We start from the raw sequence: 16,414 nt of genomic DNA, 5'->3' as shown, positions 1-16,414 counted from the left end.
CCAATGGGGTGACTCCACTGATGCAGAGAACTTTGCCATGGAGGTTCTCCTCATCACTCATCAGCCATCCATAGGTATGAGGCGGAGTTTAAGGCTAGCCGCTGCCATCCCAACACTGGGATCCTGTTTGTGACTGTCGTCTCCGTGTTGTTCAGTCGCAGCTCGCCGTGGCCTCTGGCCGGTTCTGCTCCACTTAATGAACATAAAGGCAGAAGAATTCATAGAGAAGAATCTGGAGGCGATTCTACCACATCTGCTGGAGGTCAATGCCACCAATCAGGTGTGGATGTAACACACCGCCTCATTCTGAATTTGTATTACGCTTTTATTGTCGTGTGTATACATACAATCACTGCACACACACACACACACACACACACACGAGATGTCATTTACACTCTACTGCTATTGGGCCCCTTTTAACATGCATACATATATACAGTATATATATATATAGTGTGTAGGGGCCCTGTATCATGGAGAGGGCATAGGGTGAAGGGGCGCCTGGAGCAGCTGGGGGGGGGTGCATTGCTCAAGGGCACCTCGGCAGTGGGGGGTAGACTGGCAACTGTCCAGCCACCAGCACACAATCCACATTTTGTCTGGGGCGGGACTTGAACCGGTGGACTCTCCGCCTCCCAACCCAAGGCCACTGCCCCCCCCCCCCGATTACATCAGGTTATGTGAAGGAACCAGTTGATTAATGGTTAGATATACAGACACACAAGAGAACAGCTCAACCAATATGTTGTTTCCCTCACGACGCTGCAGCATTTCTTTACACAAAAACATTTCAGGGTTCTCCTAAACAATCCCAGTCGCTGGCGTCTGGGGACTGGGACAGGACTGGGACGGGACTGGGACGGGACTGGGTGCTGCTCCAGCTGCGTGGTGTTGCTTTTTAGTTTTGTGTTTTTGGTTTATCACATTTTAAAATAATTACTCAACTTCTTTGGTCTTTCAGGAGAGTGCTGAATGACCGAAGAGAGGCATGTCTAACAGATTTAGTTACTGATCTTTTTTCCTTTCTCCTCAGGCGACGAAGAACGCGGCTGGTGCCCTCGCCGTCCTCTCCCCAAACAAACTGTTAGCACGAGTTATCAGTTGCATTACTGAGGTGCTTTCCCGACCGGCTCTACTCCAGGTTACCGAGGAGGAGTACGCCATCCTGCTGACCCCTGAGGACGAGCTGTATGACAACAGCATCATGCAGAGGTAGCACACAGCCTGTTCCACCGCTACGGACTTCCAGTGTCAACAACAGTCGCTGCGAATTTCTCTTTTGTTTCTTATTGCGCTGCAGTGCCCAGAAGGAGAGCACCAAGAAAGGCAACATAAAAAGAGAGAACAAGACCTACTCCTTCAAGGAGCAGATCATTGAAATGGAATTACAAGAGGTAAAGTCGTCTAACCGCCCGTTTGTATCGTTTTAATGCTGTTGACATCTGTAATGCATTTTGATTTCTCTTTGGTGCTGCAGGAGATGAACAAGAAAAGAGGCATCAAAGAAGAACTGCAGCTGACGAGCAAGCAGAAGGAAATGATACAAATCCAGCTGGAGAGGGAGGCTGCGATCCGCACGAGACTTCAAGAGGTATAGATCCGTCTTCAGAGTGCATTCTCCAACACAAAGTGCTTGATCCTTGATGTGAATTCTTCATTTTTGTTGATCCATTCTCTCCAGTTGGACGTAGAGTTACAAAGCGTGGTCGGTCTGCTGGAAGCCATTTTGTTGGCGAGGCCTTGTCACATCACCAGGGAGCTCCCCTGTGTCCTGCAGGTCCTCATGCCACTGCTCCAATCCCCTCTGGCTGCCCCACGCATTCGGCAGATGTTCCTGGACATAGGGGTGTGCCTAATGCCCACCAACCTCCACCATCTAGGTACACAGCCCTTTCAGCATTGTATCAACAAACAGACAATGGACCACTGACACGTTTCCCCCTTTCAGCCGAGCTTGTAGGGCATGTGACTCTGCGGTTGCACAAGCCAAAGTGCGATCTGGATGAGGCCTGGGGGCAGGAGGAACTGGACACAGCGGCCCACCGTACCATACTGTTGTTGCACAAGCACACTGTCCCACAGAGAGAGTCCAAGGCTGAGGGTGAGCAGGCAATAGATCGGGGTTGGGGTCCATAATTAAATCTGTTTGTATCCAGGGGGTCGTCGACTTATGATGATAATTGGTTCCGAGGGTTTTGTCGTATATCGACTCGGCCGTAAGTCGCCCCATGTAAAATTACCGTAAGATTATTATGCTGCGTCATGATACGGAAAATATCAGAGGAGAAAGAGAGATTTTCCTCTTGGTAAACATCGCGGGTGAGATCGCGGGTGAGTCGTATGCTCGATTCGGTCGCTCGCTTTCCGGTATGTCATAAAAACACCTCGTAAACAGAGAAAAAAACGGACGAGTGCGGCCGTAAAGTCGAACAGTCACGAGTCGCATAGGTCGTAAGTCGGCAACCGCCTGGATAGGCCGCATCTCTGCACAATTAATGGAAATATGCATCCGCCCAAAAACCTCAATGAAATCTCCTGCTTTCTTCAGGTTTTTTGAATTTGAGATTAGACAAAGTGTTATCCAACACATTCGGTAGGTAGACGAGTGAGGAGGAAATTAAGTTAATACTACGTAAAGTTTTCTGCTGACGGCTCAGAGTTCTGTCTGCCGGCCTCTCCGCTGGTCTCTCTGGTGTTCTGTCTTTTGTTGGTAATAACCAACGTTTCATCTCGATGAAAAGGTGTTTTACTACCAACACCTGAAACTGTTGTTGGCTAGTTGGGGGGAAAAAAAACCTACCTGCTGGTATGTGTCACTGTGGCGCTGTCGTAATCACATCAGGGGTGGCTTTCTAAATGCCCGTGTAATATTTTTTATTTGCATGATTTGAAAAGTTATGACTATGATATTTTTAAACGATCCTCCTCGCAACCCCCCCTTCAGGGTCTTGCGACCCCCACTTTGGTAACCTCTTTTCATTCAGAAACTAATCCCAGTTCTAGCGGGCAAATCAGACGAGCGTCGGTGCTGCCGACTGACAACTGCTCTGTTTTTGTGTTTCTCCTCAGAAGTGGCTCCGCTGTCCGCTCCTGCTTTCTCCTTCTGCTTTCCTCTCCTCAACGTTATGCTCCGGGAGTCTTCAGGCAGCACTGAGGAGAAGGAGACCCTGATGACCAGAGCCTTACAAATTGTCATCCAACACTGTCAGCTTAGGGCCGTGACAGGCAGCGATGATGATGTCATAGACGAGGTAGACAATCTCTCCTGTGTCTAACATTGCTCTCGCAGCAATGAGCCCCACCAGCCATGTGCATAGTGACTGGTGTGCTCTCTTGTTTAGAATGGTCCAGAGCTGCTTCCACGCGTCAACATGCTGCTGCTGCTGACAAGAATTATCTCTACAGCCACCCCAAGAGTCCAGGTAAGCAAGCGTCTTTCATTTGTTTTTGCTGGCTGTTTTGAATCCACTTCTTCATCTGTTGTCTGCGTTGTTTTGGGACAGCCTGACCCGGCTGCACGTGTGACAGATTTGTTCATGCTTTGCGTTCCAGGTGTTGGCGTCTCAGTGCCTGACAGCGCTGTGTGCCAGCGCTGGAGGAGAGGACGGCTGCGCTGTGGCTGAGCAGCCAGAGATAGACGTCCTACTCGATGCCCTCCTCTCGCCCTGCTTCTCTGTCCGGGACGCTGCCCTCAGAGTGAGTTTTGGATCTCGTACATTCTGATATTTGATCCGAGAAATGGGTGCATTAAAGGGAAAGGTCCCATATTTGAGGGTTGTCATTGTGTTTCTAGCTAAATAAAGCTTTTATTCGCTTTTTTTTCTCATCAAGAAAGGGCTGCTGTTATCTCATCTGGTGGCAGCCTTATATATTACATTATATAGCTTATGATGATCCTATCAGACATGCTATTAACACCCACTCTGCTTGTGCTCAGGGCTTGCTGGAGATGGAGTTTGCGCTGGCCACAGACAGCACAGAACCCAGTGGGCTGAGGTTACTGCAAAGGCTGTGGGTTGCCAGGTTTGATGTTGAGGAGGAGGGCAGAACTTTAGCTGAAACGTATGTAATATGGGTTTCATTTTCTTTCCTTTGTTTTACTAGCCGAGTGCTCAGTCTGTAATAAAACCTGTTGATATCTACATGACTATCTCCAGCAGGAGAATCCATATTTCTCCACATGCACTATTTGGACAATTAAAATATTGCTCTTCTTTTAAATTTGTCGAGATTATTCCATTGTTTCAGCTATTCCGGTGCTAAAGTTATTTGCAGTTTGACAGAACAGGAATCCATGTCTATAAATATCTGTTGTGCTTTGTCCTCTTTGCTCAGACTCTGGGAGTCTCTGGATTTGGAGTTGGTCCCGGAGCTCTGCTCCCTCCTAATTGTAGACATCACCCACCATGAGGAGGCCATCCGCTCTGCTGCCGCTGAAGCTCAATCTAAGGCCATATCCCAGTACAGGGACCAGTCTGCCACAGTGCTCACCCAGCTCATTGAAATCTACCACAAAAAGCTCTATGTAAAGCCCTGTGTGTGTGTGTGTGTGTGTGTGCATGTGGGCGGGCGGGCGCACATCAATAAATTAATGCACACACAAAATGAGCAAGTTCTCTCTGCTGCAGAGCTTTAAGCAGCACTTCAGTAGGACTACTACAGTCTAGAACACAGGTAGTACTGCTACAGTCTAGATACATAGGTTGTACTGCAGTAGTACTATTATAGTCTACAACTCAGCTAATACTGCATTAGGACTATGACAGTACTTCCTAAATGTTGAAGCTTTATGTTCAATCAGCATAGAAATAGCTAATGCTAACATATATGATGACCCTTTTTCCCACATCTATCACAATCAAAAGCGCTACGTTGTAAAGAAGCATAATTTTACAGGGGATGTTAATGATGTCTTGTTTTTTTTTACAGAGGCCGCCTCCTGTTCTGGATGCCCTGGGCAGAATCATCTCTGAAGCTCCACCTGACCAATGGGAGGCCAGGTAATGCCAATATTACGTATACCAGCATTTGTAAAAAATATATATATATATATGTATATATATATATCTTGAAGTCAAAGTGAGAGATCAAATAATCCAAAGGGGTTCGGGTAATAGTAAAATGAAAGAGCTGATAACAGAAAAAGGCTGGAAAGTGATTTTCAGAGAGATTGTAAATCAGCCAACATCCAGTCCAGACGGACGTAAGTCGTCTTTTGCCCTCAGCTCTTTCACACTCTTTCGACAGGTGTGGCATTGCTGTGGCTCTGAACAAGCTGTCTCAGTATCTGGGCGAGTCTCAGGTCACACCTCTCTTCCTCTTCTTCGTTCCTGACGCTCTGAACGACCGCCATGCTGAGGTGCGCCGTTGCATGCTGGACGCTGCGCTCGCTGCTCTCAACACGCACGGGAAGGTACTGCGTGCTTCTTTTTTCAGCCTGCTGCTGTATGAACGCAAACATACGCTGTGTATAACGCGAGCGTTCCGATCTCATTGTATCGGCCTGCCTCTTCCACAGGACAACGTGAGCTCGCTGCTGCCAGTGTTTGAGGAGTTTCTAAAGAACGCCCCTCAGGACGCCAACTATGATTCTGTTCGTCAGAGTGTGGTCATCCTCATGGGCTCACTGGCCAAACATCTGGACAAAAGTGACCCTAAGGTCAAACCCATTGTTGCCAAACTCATCACTGCGCTATCTACGCCATCACAGCGGGTAATGAGTTATCTCATTACCGTATTTAGCCTCTTCCTTTAACAGAATTGAAAATTCACTGCTTAATCTCACATGGTTTCTCATTTTGTTTTCAGGTCCAGGAGTCTGTTGCAAGCTGCTTGCCTCCTTTAGTCCCTGCAATCAAGGAGGATGCTGCAGGGATCGTAAGGAACCTCCTGCAGCTGCTGCTGGAAAGCGACAAGTATGCAGAGAGGAAGGGAGCCGCCTATGGTCTGGCTGGTCTGGTCAAAGGTCTTGGCATTCTGGCGCTCAAACAGCAGGACATCATGGCCACGCTAACCGACGCCATCCAGGACAAGAAGAACTTCAGACGGAGGGAAGGTTAGTGAAGTTTATCCAATCCACTGGACTGTGTTTACGTCGTTTAGTGACTGTTGGCGGCGACTGCGTCATCCTCGTTTCAACCAGGAGCCGCCATCTTGTGGCAGATTTCTCTGTCAGAATTGAGTCTTGACTAGCTGTTCGTCTCTGTCTAGGGGCGCTCTTTGCCTTTGAAATGCTGTGCAACATGCTGGGGAAGCTGTTTGAGCCATATGTGGTCCACGTGCTGCCGCACCTCCTGCTTTGCTTTGGAGACGGAAACCAGTATGTCAGGGAGGTGAGCAGATTGGTCGCGTGTAGAAGCTGACTGCTTCTCCTGCCTCTAGTTTGCCATGCTGTAAAGATTTAGTGCTTCATATGATGAAGACATTTTAAATTTATTGACTAAAGGGCTTAGTGCTTAGTGTTTCTGAATATTTACATTAAAGCAATGCTAGGTTGGATTAGCATGGGATTAAAGAAACATGCACTAATTTAGGAATCCATTCTAGTGATTCTGTTCCCCAGTCGGTCACAGAGTTTGTATACTTTTGCATGTTCCGCCAGGCTGCAGATGACTGTGCCAAGGCTGTGATGAGGAACCTGAGTGCCCACGGGGTGAAGCTGGTTCTTCCCTCCCTGCTTGTGGCCCTGGAGGAGGAGTCCTGGAGAACTAAAGCAGGTAATTCATCACATCAAGAGGAGGAAACATGATTTGGTCAACTCCACATTTAAAGATTTCTTTTACTTATTTATTATTTTTGTCTTCTCACATTTTTTTGTTTTTTTTTTAATCCCGAGTAGTTTTCGTGAAAATGGTTTGATTAATTGCAACAATGATTAGTTCACTGAGTAGTTCAGTCAAACGCTTTCTTCGCTCCAGGCTCGGTGGAGTTGCTGGGCGCCATGGCGTTCTGTGCACCCAAGCAGTTGTCTTCCTGCCTGCCCAGCATCGTGCCCAAGCTGACTGAGGTGCTGACTGACTCCCACGTGAAGGTGCAGAAGGCCGGTCAGCAGGCGCTCCGACAGATTGGATCCGTCATCCGCAACCCTGAAATCCTGGGTAAGTCACGTGCAGGCATGGGGGAGCACACGGCACCACAAAACGAGAAGTATTAGCTCAACCAGGCTGGGTTTTTTTTTTTTTTTCACATTGAAGTTGTTTTGTTGGACTAAATCCCATCTTCTGATTGGTGGATTAGTTGTAGTAATCAAAATGGCTTTTTATTGTGTTGAATGAACAGTTGGGCCAAACCGCCAAATGAAATTACTGAGTTGCATTTAAAGGAGAAACAAAATTAAAACTTCAAAGTAATTTTTTTTTAAAGGCAGCTATCAAAATATCTTGTAAAAAGAACATTTTAAGTATTACCTAACTAACCTTGTGGCACTGATGTCGTTCTTCATCTCAGCGATCACCCCCATCCTGCTCGATGCTCTCACTGACCCATCCAGGAGAACCCAGATGTGTCTGCAGACACTGCTGGACACCAAGTTTGTCCATTTCATCGATGCCCCCTCCCTGGCTCTCATCATGCCAATCGTTCAAAGAGCTTTCCAGGATCGCTCCACTGATACCCGAAAGATGGCCGCTCAGATCATTGGCAACATGTACTCCCTCACTGACCAGAAGGTACGCACCATGCCACTGAATGTTACAAGGATTTAACTAAAAGTTTAACGTCGACCCTTTATGTTATATTTATGTTCTCTTTCTTCCACAGGACCTGTCACCCTACTTGCCAAGCGTTATTCCTGGACTGAAGGCTTCTCTTTTGGACCCAGTGCCTGAGGTGTGTTAGGTGAAATTATCAGGAAATAAAGGTGTCTGTGTAGAGCTGTAGCTCCTCTTGTACTCGACTCCTCTCCAGGTTCGTACAGTCTCAGCCAAAGCCCTGGGTGCCATGGTGAAGGGGATGGGTGAATCCTGCTTCGACGACCTGCTGCCATGGCTCATGGAGACCCTGGCGTCCGAGCAAAGCTCTGTAGATCGCTCTGGAGCTGCGCAAGGTCTCTTCAACACCTTGTCAATATGTTAGTTTTGAGTTGCTCGACATCCATCAAGTGACTCGTTGCATCATTTGCGCGTTGTGGCCTTCAGGTCTGGCTGAGGTTATGGCTGGACTTGGAGTGGAGAAGCTGGACAAGCTGATGCCAGATGTGGTGCAAACAGCGAGCAAGGTAGACATAGCGTCTCACGTCAGAGACGGTTACATCATGATGTTCATCTACCTGCCCCTCACCTTCGGAGACAAGTTTACTCCCTACGTTGGGCCCATCATCCCCTGCATTCTCAAGGTACGTCAAGGTCCGGAATGCTTTATTGTTTTTGCTGTTAGCCATATTTCTCTCCTCCTTTAGTTTTATGTCAAGTTTTGACATTTTAAAATTTAGTTTGATCCAGTGTCGTTTGATCAGAAGAACCACTTTATCACAAACTGGACCTGGCCAAGATAGCAGGTCAAGTTTGTCCATTTAATCTGAAATGGATCTGTAACCTCTTATGAAATGTTGGCTCAGAGTTCCTGACAATGGATATTTCTGGACGCGGTCAAAGAATAAAACGCAATAAGATAAAACTGAATTGTTGACCAGTATGGAATGACGGCGCCTACAGTGTCCCCAAGATAATGGTGTAGAACCATTGTTCTAAAGTCGTATCAGGTTCCTTCCAGGAGGTGTTTGTCCCAGAGTTGGGAAAGAACTAGCAGCATCCCTTTTCTGTGTCGTCTGCCAGGCTCTGGCCGATGAGAACGAATACGTGAGAGACACTGCACTCCGAGCCGGCCAGAGAGTCATCAGCATGTATGCCGAGACCGCCATTGCACTGCTGCTTCCAGAGTTGGAGCAGGGCCTGTTTGATGATCTGTGGAGAATAAGGTCTGAGTTAAAAAAAAATACAGCGGAACCTCGGTTCTCGAACAACTCTGTTTTAGAACAAAAATATTTAGTTTAAAATGCCTCGGAAGTCGGACAGATTTTCGGAGTTCCAACACCCGAGGGGAACTGAAGACACGCTAACGAAGGCGGAGTCGACCCGAGTAGGTTCAGTTTGAGTGGAGCTGCCAGAGGAGAAAGACTGTGTGCAGCTGCTTCTTCATTTTGTTCTCTTTAGCTCTTTGTCATGGGTCCAAAGAAAGGCAGCAGTAATACTACTGGAGAAGAAAAGAGGAAAGTAGTGAGAACAGCTCTTTGAATCAAAGAAGGAAATAATCGCCAAATATGAAAATAGCATCCGTGTCTGGGATCTAGTTTCCATTATTTCTTATAGGAAAGATAGTTTGAGTTTTTGAACAAATCTGTTTTCGAACAGGATTACGGAACGACTTATGTTGGAGAACCGAGGTTCCACTGCATCAGCGAATGTATAAATGTCAGCCTTGTATTGACTGACTTTCCGTGCGGCATTTCAGGTTCAGCTCTGTGCAGCTGCTTGGGGATCTGTTGTTCCATATCTCTGGAGTGACTGGAAAGATGACCACAGAGACCGCCTCAGAGGATGACAACTTTGGAACAGCTGCCTCTAATAAAGTATGAAAAAAATGTCTTCAAAAATACACATATGAATTAAAAGACAATCTGTTCTTTTCCTTCTATCTTTGCTTCTTATCAGTTGCTTTTGGGTGTCTTTGAAATGTGTTTCTGCATCTATGTGAAGGATATTAAATGTTTGATCTCCCCCCCTCAGGCCATCATCGGCGCTCTTGGTGCTGAGCGGCGCAATCGTGTCCTCTCTGGCCTTTACATGGGCCGGTCCGACACTCAGCTGGTAGTTCGTCAGGCGTCCCTCCACGTCTGGAAAATCGTGGTGTCCAACACTCCCAGAACTCTTCGAGAAATCCTCCCAACGCTCTTCACTCTGCTGCTGGGCTTCTTGGCTTCCACCTGCCCTGACAAGAGAACGGTATTGCACCTTAAACGCTGAGAACGCCCTCTGGATGATGTGGAAACTACCCCCTCAGGGCTTATTTGTGCTGTGTGTCTGAATGGTTTCAGATTGCAGCTCGGACCCTGGGTGATCTGGTGAGGAAACTGGGAGAGAAGATCCTCCCAGAGATTATTCCCATCCTGGAGGAGGGGCTACGCTCTGACAAAAGCGACGAGCGGCAGGGAGTCTGCATCGGCCTCAGTGAGATCATGAAGTCCACTAGCAAGGATGCGGTGAGTCGCGCAGATACATTTTTATATACTTAAGAGGATCAAATAAGTTAAAAAGTAATTCCTATGTTGGCAGCCATGTTCAATATTCAAAATGAAGCGTCCGATACATTGTAAATTAGAAGTTTCCTAAAGGGGGCAAGGTTTAAATCTCTCGTGTTGGTCCTTTTAATTAATTGTACCTTTAGAATTATCAGTGTATAAAGCTGATAAAATACACTTTCCTCACAGCATCAATTTTAACAAGAAATAATAGGATTCACAGAGATTTAACTCTTCTCTGCGGTTACTGTCCAATGCGTGCAAATTGTCAAAAAATATATACTTTTTGAACTTTACTAACCTGTTGTGTATTTATTCTGTAGGTGCTTGTCTTTTCTGAGTCCCTGCTCCCCACAGTGAGGAAAGCTCTATGTGACCCTCTGGAGGAGGTCCGGGAGGCTGCAGCCAAAACCTTTGAGCAGCTTCATGCAACCATTGGTCACCAGGCACTGGATGACATCCTGCCCACCTTGCTCAAACAGCTGGTAAGGGACCGAATGTTTAGTCACATTTGTACCATTAAATCATTCATAAATTGTAACACTATGGCAGCTGCAATGGCCTAAAAATATGTGGAATAGAACAGAGTCAAGAATCAACCAGAGGGGGAGACCGGCTTAAAGAACTTCTCCAGAGAGAGTCTTTTTGGATCGACACCCATTTACAGTCTGGCTTTGTACGAACTCTTTTCTCAGGATGATGAGGAGACGGGCGAGTTTGCGTTAGACGGGCTGAAGCAGGTCATGGCCGTGAAGAGTCGCTCGGTTCTGCCTTACTTGGTTCCAAAGGTAAAGTGTCATCGTCGGGATTCCTTTCTTCAGGCCTTGTTGGTGTGACTAAAGCAGGTGTCCTCTCTGGTCTCACCAGCTGACGGCCCCTCCTGTCAACACCCGTGTGCTGGCCTTCCTATCCGCAGTGGCTGGGGACGCGCTGACACGCCACCTAGGGGTCATTCTGCCTGCTCTCCTCATCTCCCTCAAAGGAAAGCTGGGAACGGAGGATCAAGCACAGGTAGCCGTCGTTCACCTGCACTAATATCTGCAGGTGTTTAACGTTTGAGAAACGGACCCCTGAGCTGAACCTTCACGCGGCGTCTTCGCCTCAGGAGCTGTGCAGCTGTCAGACGGTGATCCTTTCAGTGGAGGACGATGCGGGTCAAAGGATCATCATCGAGGACCTGCTGGAGGCCACCAGAGGAGCCGACCCTGGCCTCCGACAGGCTGCCGCCACCATCCTCAACGCCTACTTCGCCCGCACCCGCCTGGACTACAGTGCACACACTCGCACTCTTCTGTCGGGCCTCATCCGCCTCCTCAATGACTCCAACCCAGAGGTCTTGTCTCAGAGCTGGGACACCATCAACTCAATTACCAAGGTGTGTGGAGCTGGAAATACAATGAAACTGGTTTTTTTGGACACATTCAATGAATGCAGTTAAAGCACTTTGATTATTACTTCAGTTATTTCTTGTGTTGTGTAGAAACTGGATGCGAGCAGCCAGCTGGCTCTGATCGATGACCTGCATCGAGACGTTAGATCAGCCGCTGCAGACGTTAAGGATCAGCACCTGCCTGGTTTCTGTCTGCCCAAGAAGGTAAAAGGACTTTGTTTATCTTTGCGGCACGTGGGAGGTCACGCTGGATTTGTTCTGCCATTTCGCTTTTACATAATCAGTTTGTCTTCTTGAATTGCGAAAAATATGGCAAGTGTGTTGAGCTCTGATGATGATGCGGTTGTGGGGGGAGGGGGGGGGGGGGGGTTGGTAGGTAAAGTTGACCAAACCTCATACAAATATTATGTTGTTGACCCTTTTTAAAATTTTGAATTTCATGTTATGTTGTATATTTTTATTTGTTCCTTTTGGAAAGATGATTTTAGGGGGCTCAGAGGATTAAGCAGATCTTATATTCATTCTGCTTCTATCAACAGTCAGTTTACGGTTGAATATTTACTGGATCATACAGTATCTGATCAGCTCTATTAGAATTTTTTTTTTTTATTGTCTAGTGCTTTAATTATTCCGGTATCAAAACTTCACTATCAAATAATACACATTTGTAAATGACAATTTTGAAGCGATTGAAGTGTTGAATAAAGAAAAAAAAGAAATACAATATAACATCAATAGTTAGAAATGTGAGGATTTTCTGCTCCTCTCACTTACATAATCTTACATTTAATATATTTTTGACTGTGGGTCAGAAAAATAAGCAGTTTGTCTCCAATAAATTGTAATGAACCTTTTTTTGGGGGACTTATCCTCAGGGGGTGACCTGTATCCTGCCTGTCCTGAGAGAAGGGGTTCTCACTGGCACCCCTGAGCAGAAGGAAGAGGCAGCGAAAGCATTAGGAGGGGTCATCAAGCTGACGTCCCCCGAGGCCCTGCGGCCGTCCGTCATCAACATCACCGGACCACTCATCCGTATCTTAGGAGACCGTTTTGCCTGGACAGTGAAGACCGCTCTGCTGGAGACCCTCACCCTGCTGCTGGCAAAGGTCTGTCCCTGCATCTCCACAGAGGTCATAGAAATGACCAAAACCCATCCAAAGGCCCATTAGGCTCTAACCTGTGTTGCCCATCTCCAGGTGGGGATTGCCCTGAAGCCCTTCCTGCCTCAGCTGCAGACCACCTTTCTGAAGGCACTGCAGGATTCCAGCCGTGCCGTGAGGCTGAGGGCGGCTGTCGCTCTGGGCCAGCTGGTTTCCATCCACGCCAAGGTGGACCCACTCTTCAGCGAGCAACTTTCCTCCATCCGCAATGCTGAGGACTCTGGAGTCAGGTGAGCGCTCGTACAGCAGTAGGTCCAATATCTTTTTTAAGGAGACATTTTAAGGTACCCTGTCAGCACATATAAACTATTATACTACTGATACTACTCAGAAAACGCTCTCCTTTTTTTCTTGCATAACTATTCAAATAACCTATTATTTATTAAAATAACTAAGATTGCATTTTGCTGGGCGTCCAGGAACCATTTTGACCCACATTTCACAATCAGTTGCCTGAAGCAGTAGTTCCACATCTTATGATCCGAACCCCCCCGTGGGCTCCAAAATTCATCTCGTGTGGATTTAAGATAATTAAGGTAGCGCGAAATAACATTAATGGTTAGTATTTTGTGTTGTCATATTGCACCATAGACCCAGAACCTGCAGCCTAAAGGTCTGTGAGCCTGTCTGAAGGATTATCTGCATGACATTCGGCCCCTTACTGGGAGAGAATGTCAACATCAGGACGTAGAAAATGATGTAGTCAAAGTTGAATGATGAGCAAAGATAAAGAAGCGCATCATGAAACAGCCCATTATTTATCTGTATTGTTTTTATATCATTTATCTTACTTATGGAGGTCAGTATTGACATGCATAAGCTCTGAAGAGTTCTCACTTATTGCGCCCGACTCAGCACATGGTCTCTTCTTAATGGAATAATGGAATAATGGATGGGATTAACAAGGTTCATGTAACGCATCCATTCAGGCCTGGTTTCAGAGCGGGGCTCTGGCTATGCTAGTGACTATTAGATACTTTGTGGATTCTAATTTTGGTGTCGACCCTTCTGTCATGCTTGTGTTGCATTCTTCACCTCTTTCACAGAGAGACGATGCTCCAAGCCTTAAGGTTCGTCATCCAGGGTGCCGGGTCAAAGGTGGACCCAGCCATCCGCAAGAGCATCATCACAACATTGCTTGGCATGCTGGGACATGATGAGGTATGTGAAGGCGGGGGGGGCAGATGCCTTCCAGCAGCAAGCAGAGCTTCACTTTGTGCCCCCCCCCCCCCCCTTCCAGTAGCAGCTGAATACATGAGGGCATATAAACACAAAGTTCTGCAGGGCTGTTCAGTGGATTATCTTCATCTGTGACCACATGAGAAAAATGTTAGTCAGACAGGATGTGGTGACGAGCCTCTCAGTGTGGGACTAAGACCTCGCCTGTGTGTGTGTGTGTGTGTGTGTGTGTGTGTCTCTATAGGATGCCACACGCATGGCTTCTGCTGGCGGTGTTGGTGAGCTCTGCGCCTTCCTGTCAGAGGAGGAGCTGAAGAGTATCCTGCAGCAGCACATCTTAGGTTTGTATCATGTTGGGTTGACTGTTTTCATCTTCAAAACGTCACATATTAAAACAAATGATTTGTCCTTGTTAACTTCACGTTAACACTCGGATCTATCTGTATTGTGTCGGTCGCTGCACACTAGCGAATAGTAGTCTCATGAAGTTTCGTTTCTGCCCGTGTCGTGCGATCATTGTTCTCTTCCAGCGGACGTGTCTGGCGTTGACTGGATGGTGCGTCACGGTCGCAGTTTGGCCTTGGCCATAGCCGTCAAGTCTGCTCCTGAGAAGCTGTGTGGGAAGGAGTACTGCGATACAGTAACTGAGACCATCCTGACCAACGCCACGGCGGACAGGGTGAGAAGACGAGCCGTGCGGCCCTTTCACGTCGTTTGAGTCACCATTAGTGAAATAGTTTGGAATCGTGGGTAATGTGAACTCGGTAGTATGAACACTGGCTTTCCGTGAGTGTATTTTTCACAGCGCGTTTGTCGATTCTAAACCTGTTCAATTTGAGAAGATAAATTGACTTTATATTTTGACAATGAAAGCGATCAATATGTTGTCATGTTTACTTTGTAGGTTAAAAGGAATTCGATTTATAAGTATGTTACATATTTGTTTGTAATTTGTGCTGTTCTTCCAGATTCCCATCGCCACCAGTGGGATCAGGGCAATGGGCTACCTGATGAGGCACCAGCTCAGGACTGAAGGAGGCAGCGTTTCCCAGCGCATCGTCACCCAGTTCGTAAAGGTAAAGCAGGAATCCTTCCGTTCAGCTGATGATACTAGACTAGAGCATTGACCTTTGAATTTTGTGGTTGCTTCTGGAACCCGAATGAGCGTTAAATTTACTTTAAATGAGGATTTAGCGCCATAAAAGTGTGGGTATTCCTAAATGGGTTTACAGCTGTACCTGCTTCAACGCTTGTCGCTTGTGTGCCCGTCCAGTCTCTTCAGAACCAGTCCAGTGACATCAGACTGGTATCAGAGCGGGCCATCTGGTGGGTGTTCAAAGACAGAGAAACTCCCTCCATGGAGATCAGTCTCGTGAAACCTCTGCTGAAGAGTCTGCTGGACAACACCAAGGACAAGAACACCAGTGTCAGAGCTCAGAGTGAACACACCATAGTGAACCTGCTGAAGCTCCGCCAGGGAGAGGAGCTCATGCAGGTGAGACAGCAGCCGCCGTTCAAAAGCACGTCGCACCAAACGGAAGAAGATCTTTTCTCTAAGCTTTGCTTTTTGCTCCGTCTTTTCAGAGCGTTACCGCCATTCTGGACTCTGCCAGTAACGACCTGCTGTCCGAATGTCACCGCCGGTCCTTGAAGAAGATCAGCAGCCTGCCAGATTCCAATGAAGAGATAGATGACACCATTTTAACGTAATGGGACAACTCCAGACACTCACAGATGTCCTTTATGGACAAAGGCTGAAATGGGTGGCGTTTTCTTTCCCCTATCAAATCCCTACTTTTTTCTTCTTTCTCAAAAAAAATTTTTTTTTTAATTTGTTTCTCGCTAATTACAAGGTATTGATCTCTGTATTGAACTACACAAGGCCAATTCTTTTTCAATGTTTCAGCATTTTGCTACCTAATTTTAATTTACCAAAAGTATTTGAAATGCTAAAGTAATGAAACAAACACCCCGATAACTCTTATTTGAACTTTGCGTGAGTTGTTGTTTGGGGGGGAAGCAACCTCTTAAAGGAATAAACAGAAGCGTATCACTGATACATTTGTAAAAAGGCAATGCAACAATAAAAAGGTCTTGCTTTCATGATGTGTGTGACGTACTGGGAAGCTGCTTCCTTGACGATGTGCTTATTTAGACTCTGGTCCCATATTACTTTGACTCCACGCAAACATAAAACAATAGAACTACATAACATCTAGTGGCAGCTGGACGGGCTCCCCCCCAGCCTGATTGCAACGAGCCCTTTTCAATCACGAATCACTCAACACTAGTGATTATTGTGTGTGTACAGTTATATATAATCGTGTAAAAAGAATTGCCCACTTGGTTATCGAATATGTATTTTGTATCCGTATTGCTCTCAGAATTGAATGGGATCTCAGGTAGACCAAGACCCATCAACAGATTTATTTTTTCCATCTAATAAAT

At 46.6% G+C, this 16,414-nt stretch overlaps 1 protein-coding gene across 1 annotated transcript in view; it reads left to right on the top strand.

Moving 5' to 3' along the window:
• gcn1 (GCN1 activator of EIF2AK4) overlaps positions 1–16,072 on the top strand; it is a 23,801-nt gene extending 7,729 nt beyond the window's left edge. The window contains exons 11-50 of the mRNA XM_068760914.1: positions 5–74; positions 156–280; positions 1,037–1,215; positions 1,304–1,397; positions 1,481–1,594; positions 1,685–1,883; positions 1,952–2,104; positions 3,073–3,254; positions 3,345–3,425; positions 3,556–3,699; positions 3,941–4,065; positions 4,339–4,528; positions 4,933–5,003; positions 5,251–5,416; positions 5,522–5,716; positions 5,812–6,058; positions 6,214–6,335; positions 6,605–6,719; positions 6,921–7,100; positions 7,450–7,670; positions 7,762–7,830; positions 7,909–8,047; positions 8,139–8,335; positions 8,775–8,917; positions 9,451–9,568; positions 9,726–9,941; positions 10,034–10,198; positions 10,561–10,722; positions 10,933–11,025; positions 11,105–11,248; positions 11,343–11,612; positions 11,718–11,831; positions 12,503–12,733; positions 12,824–13,017; positions 13,834–13,948; positions 14,211–14,307; positions 14,497–14,645; positions 14,935–15,042; positions 15,240–15,461; positions 15,551–16,072. Of these exons, the coding sequence (XP_068617015.1) occupies positions 5–74; positions 156–280; positions 1,037–1,215; positions 1,304–1,397; positions 1,481–1,594; positions 1,685–1,883; positions 1,952–2,104; positions 3,073–3,254; positions 3,345–3,425; positions 3,556–3,699; positions 3,941–4,065; positions 4,339–4,528; positions 4,933–5,003; positions 5,251–5,416; positions 5,522–5,716; positions 5,812–6,058; positions 6,214–6,335; positions 6,605–6,719; positions 6,921–7,100; positions 7,450–7,670; positions 7,762–7,830; positions 7,909–8,047; positions 8,139–8,335; positions 8,775–8,917; positions 9,451–9,568; positions 9,726–9,941; positions 10,034–10,198; positions 10,561–10,722; positions 10,933–11,025; positions 11,105–11,248; positions 11,343–11,612; positions 11,718–11,831; positions 12,503–12,733; positions 12,824–13,017; positions 13,834–13,948; positions 14,211–14,307; positions 14,497–14,645; positions 14,935–15,042; positions 15,240–15,461; positions 15,551–15,676 (6,045 nt within the window). The 3' untranslated portion in view covers positions 15,677–16,072. The remainder of the gene's footprint in view (positions 1–4; positions 75–155; positions 281–1,036; positions 1,216–1,303; positions 1,398–1,480; positions 1,595–1,684; positions 1,884–1,951; positions 2,105–3,072; positions 3,255–3,344; positions 3,426–3,555; positions 3,700–3,940; positions 4,066–4,338; positions 4,529–4,932; positions 5,004–5,250; positions 5,417–5,521; positions 5,717–5,811; positions 6,059–6,213; positions 6,336–6,604; positions 6,720–6,920; positions 7,101–7,449; positions 7,671–7,761; positions 7,831–7,908; positions 8,048–8,138; positions 8,336–8,774; positions 8,918–9,450; positions 9,569–9,725; positions 9,942–10,033; positions 10,199–10,560; positions 10,723–10,932; positions 11,026–11,104; positions 11,249–11,342; positions 11,613–11,717; positions 11,832–12,502; positions 12,734–12,823; positions 13,018–13,833; positions 13,949–14,210; positions 14,308–14,496; positions 14,646–14,934; positions 15,043–15,239; positions 15,462–15,550) is intronic.
• Positions 16,073–16,414: the final 342 nt, after the last annotated feature.

Source organism: Brachionichthys hirsutus, chromosome 4, assembly GCF_040956055.1.
Source record: "Brachionichthys hirsutus isolate HB-005 chromosome 4, CSIRO-AGI_Bhir_v1, whole genome shotgun sequence".
In the NCBI taxonomy this organism is placed as follows: Eukaryota; Metazoa; Chordata; class Actinopteri; order Lophiiformes; family Brachionichthyidae; genus Brachionichthys; species Brachionichthys hirsutus.
The sequence above is the reverse complement of the archived record's forward strand: the minus strand, read 5'-3'. Positions and strand labels throughout refer to the sequence as shown.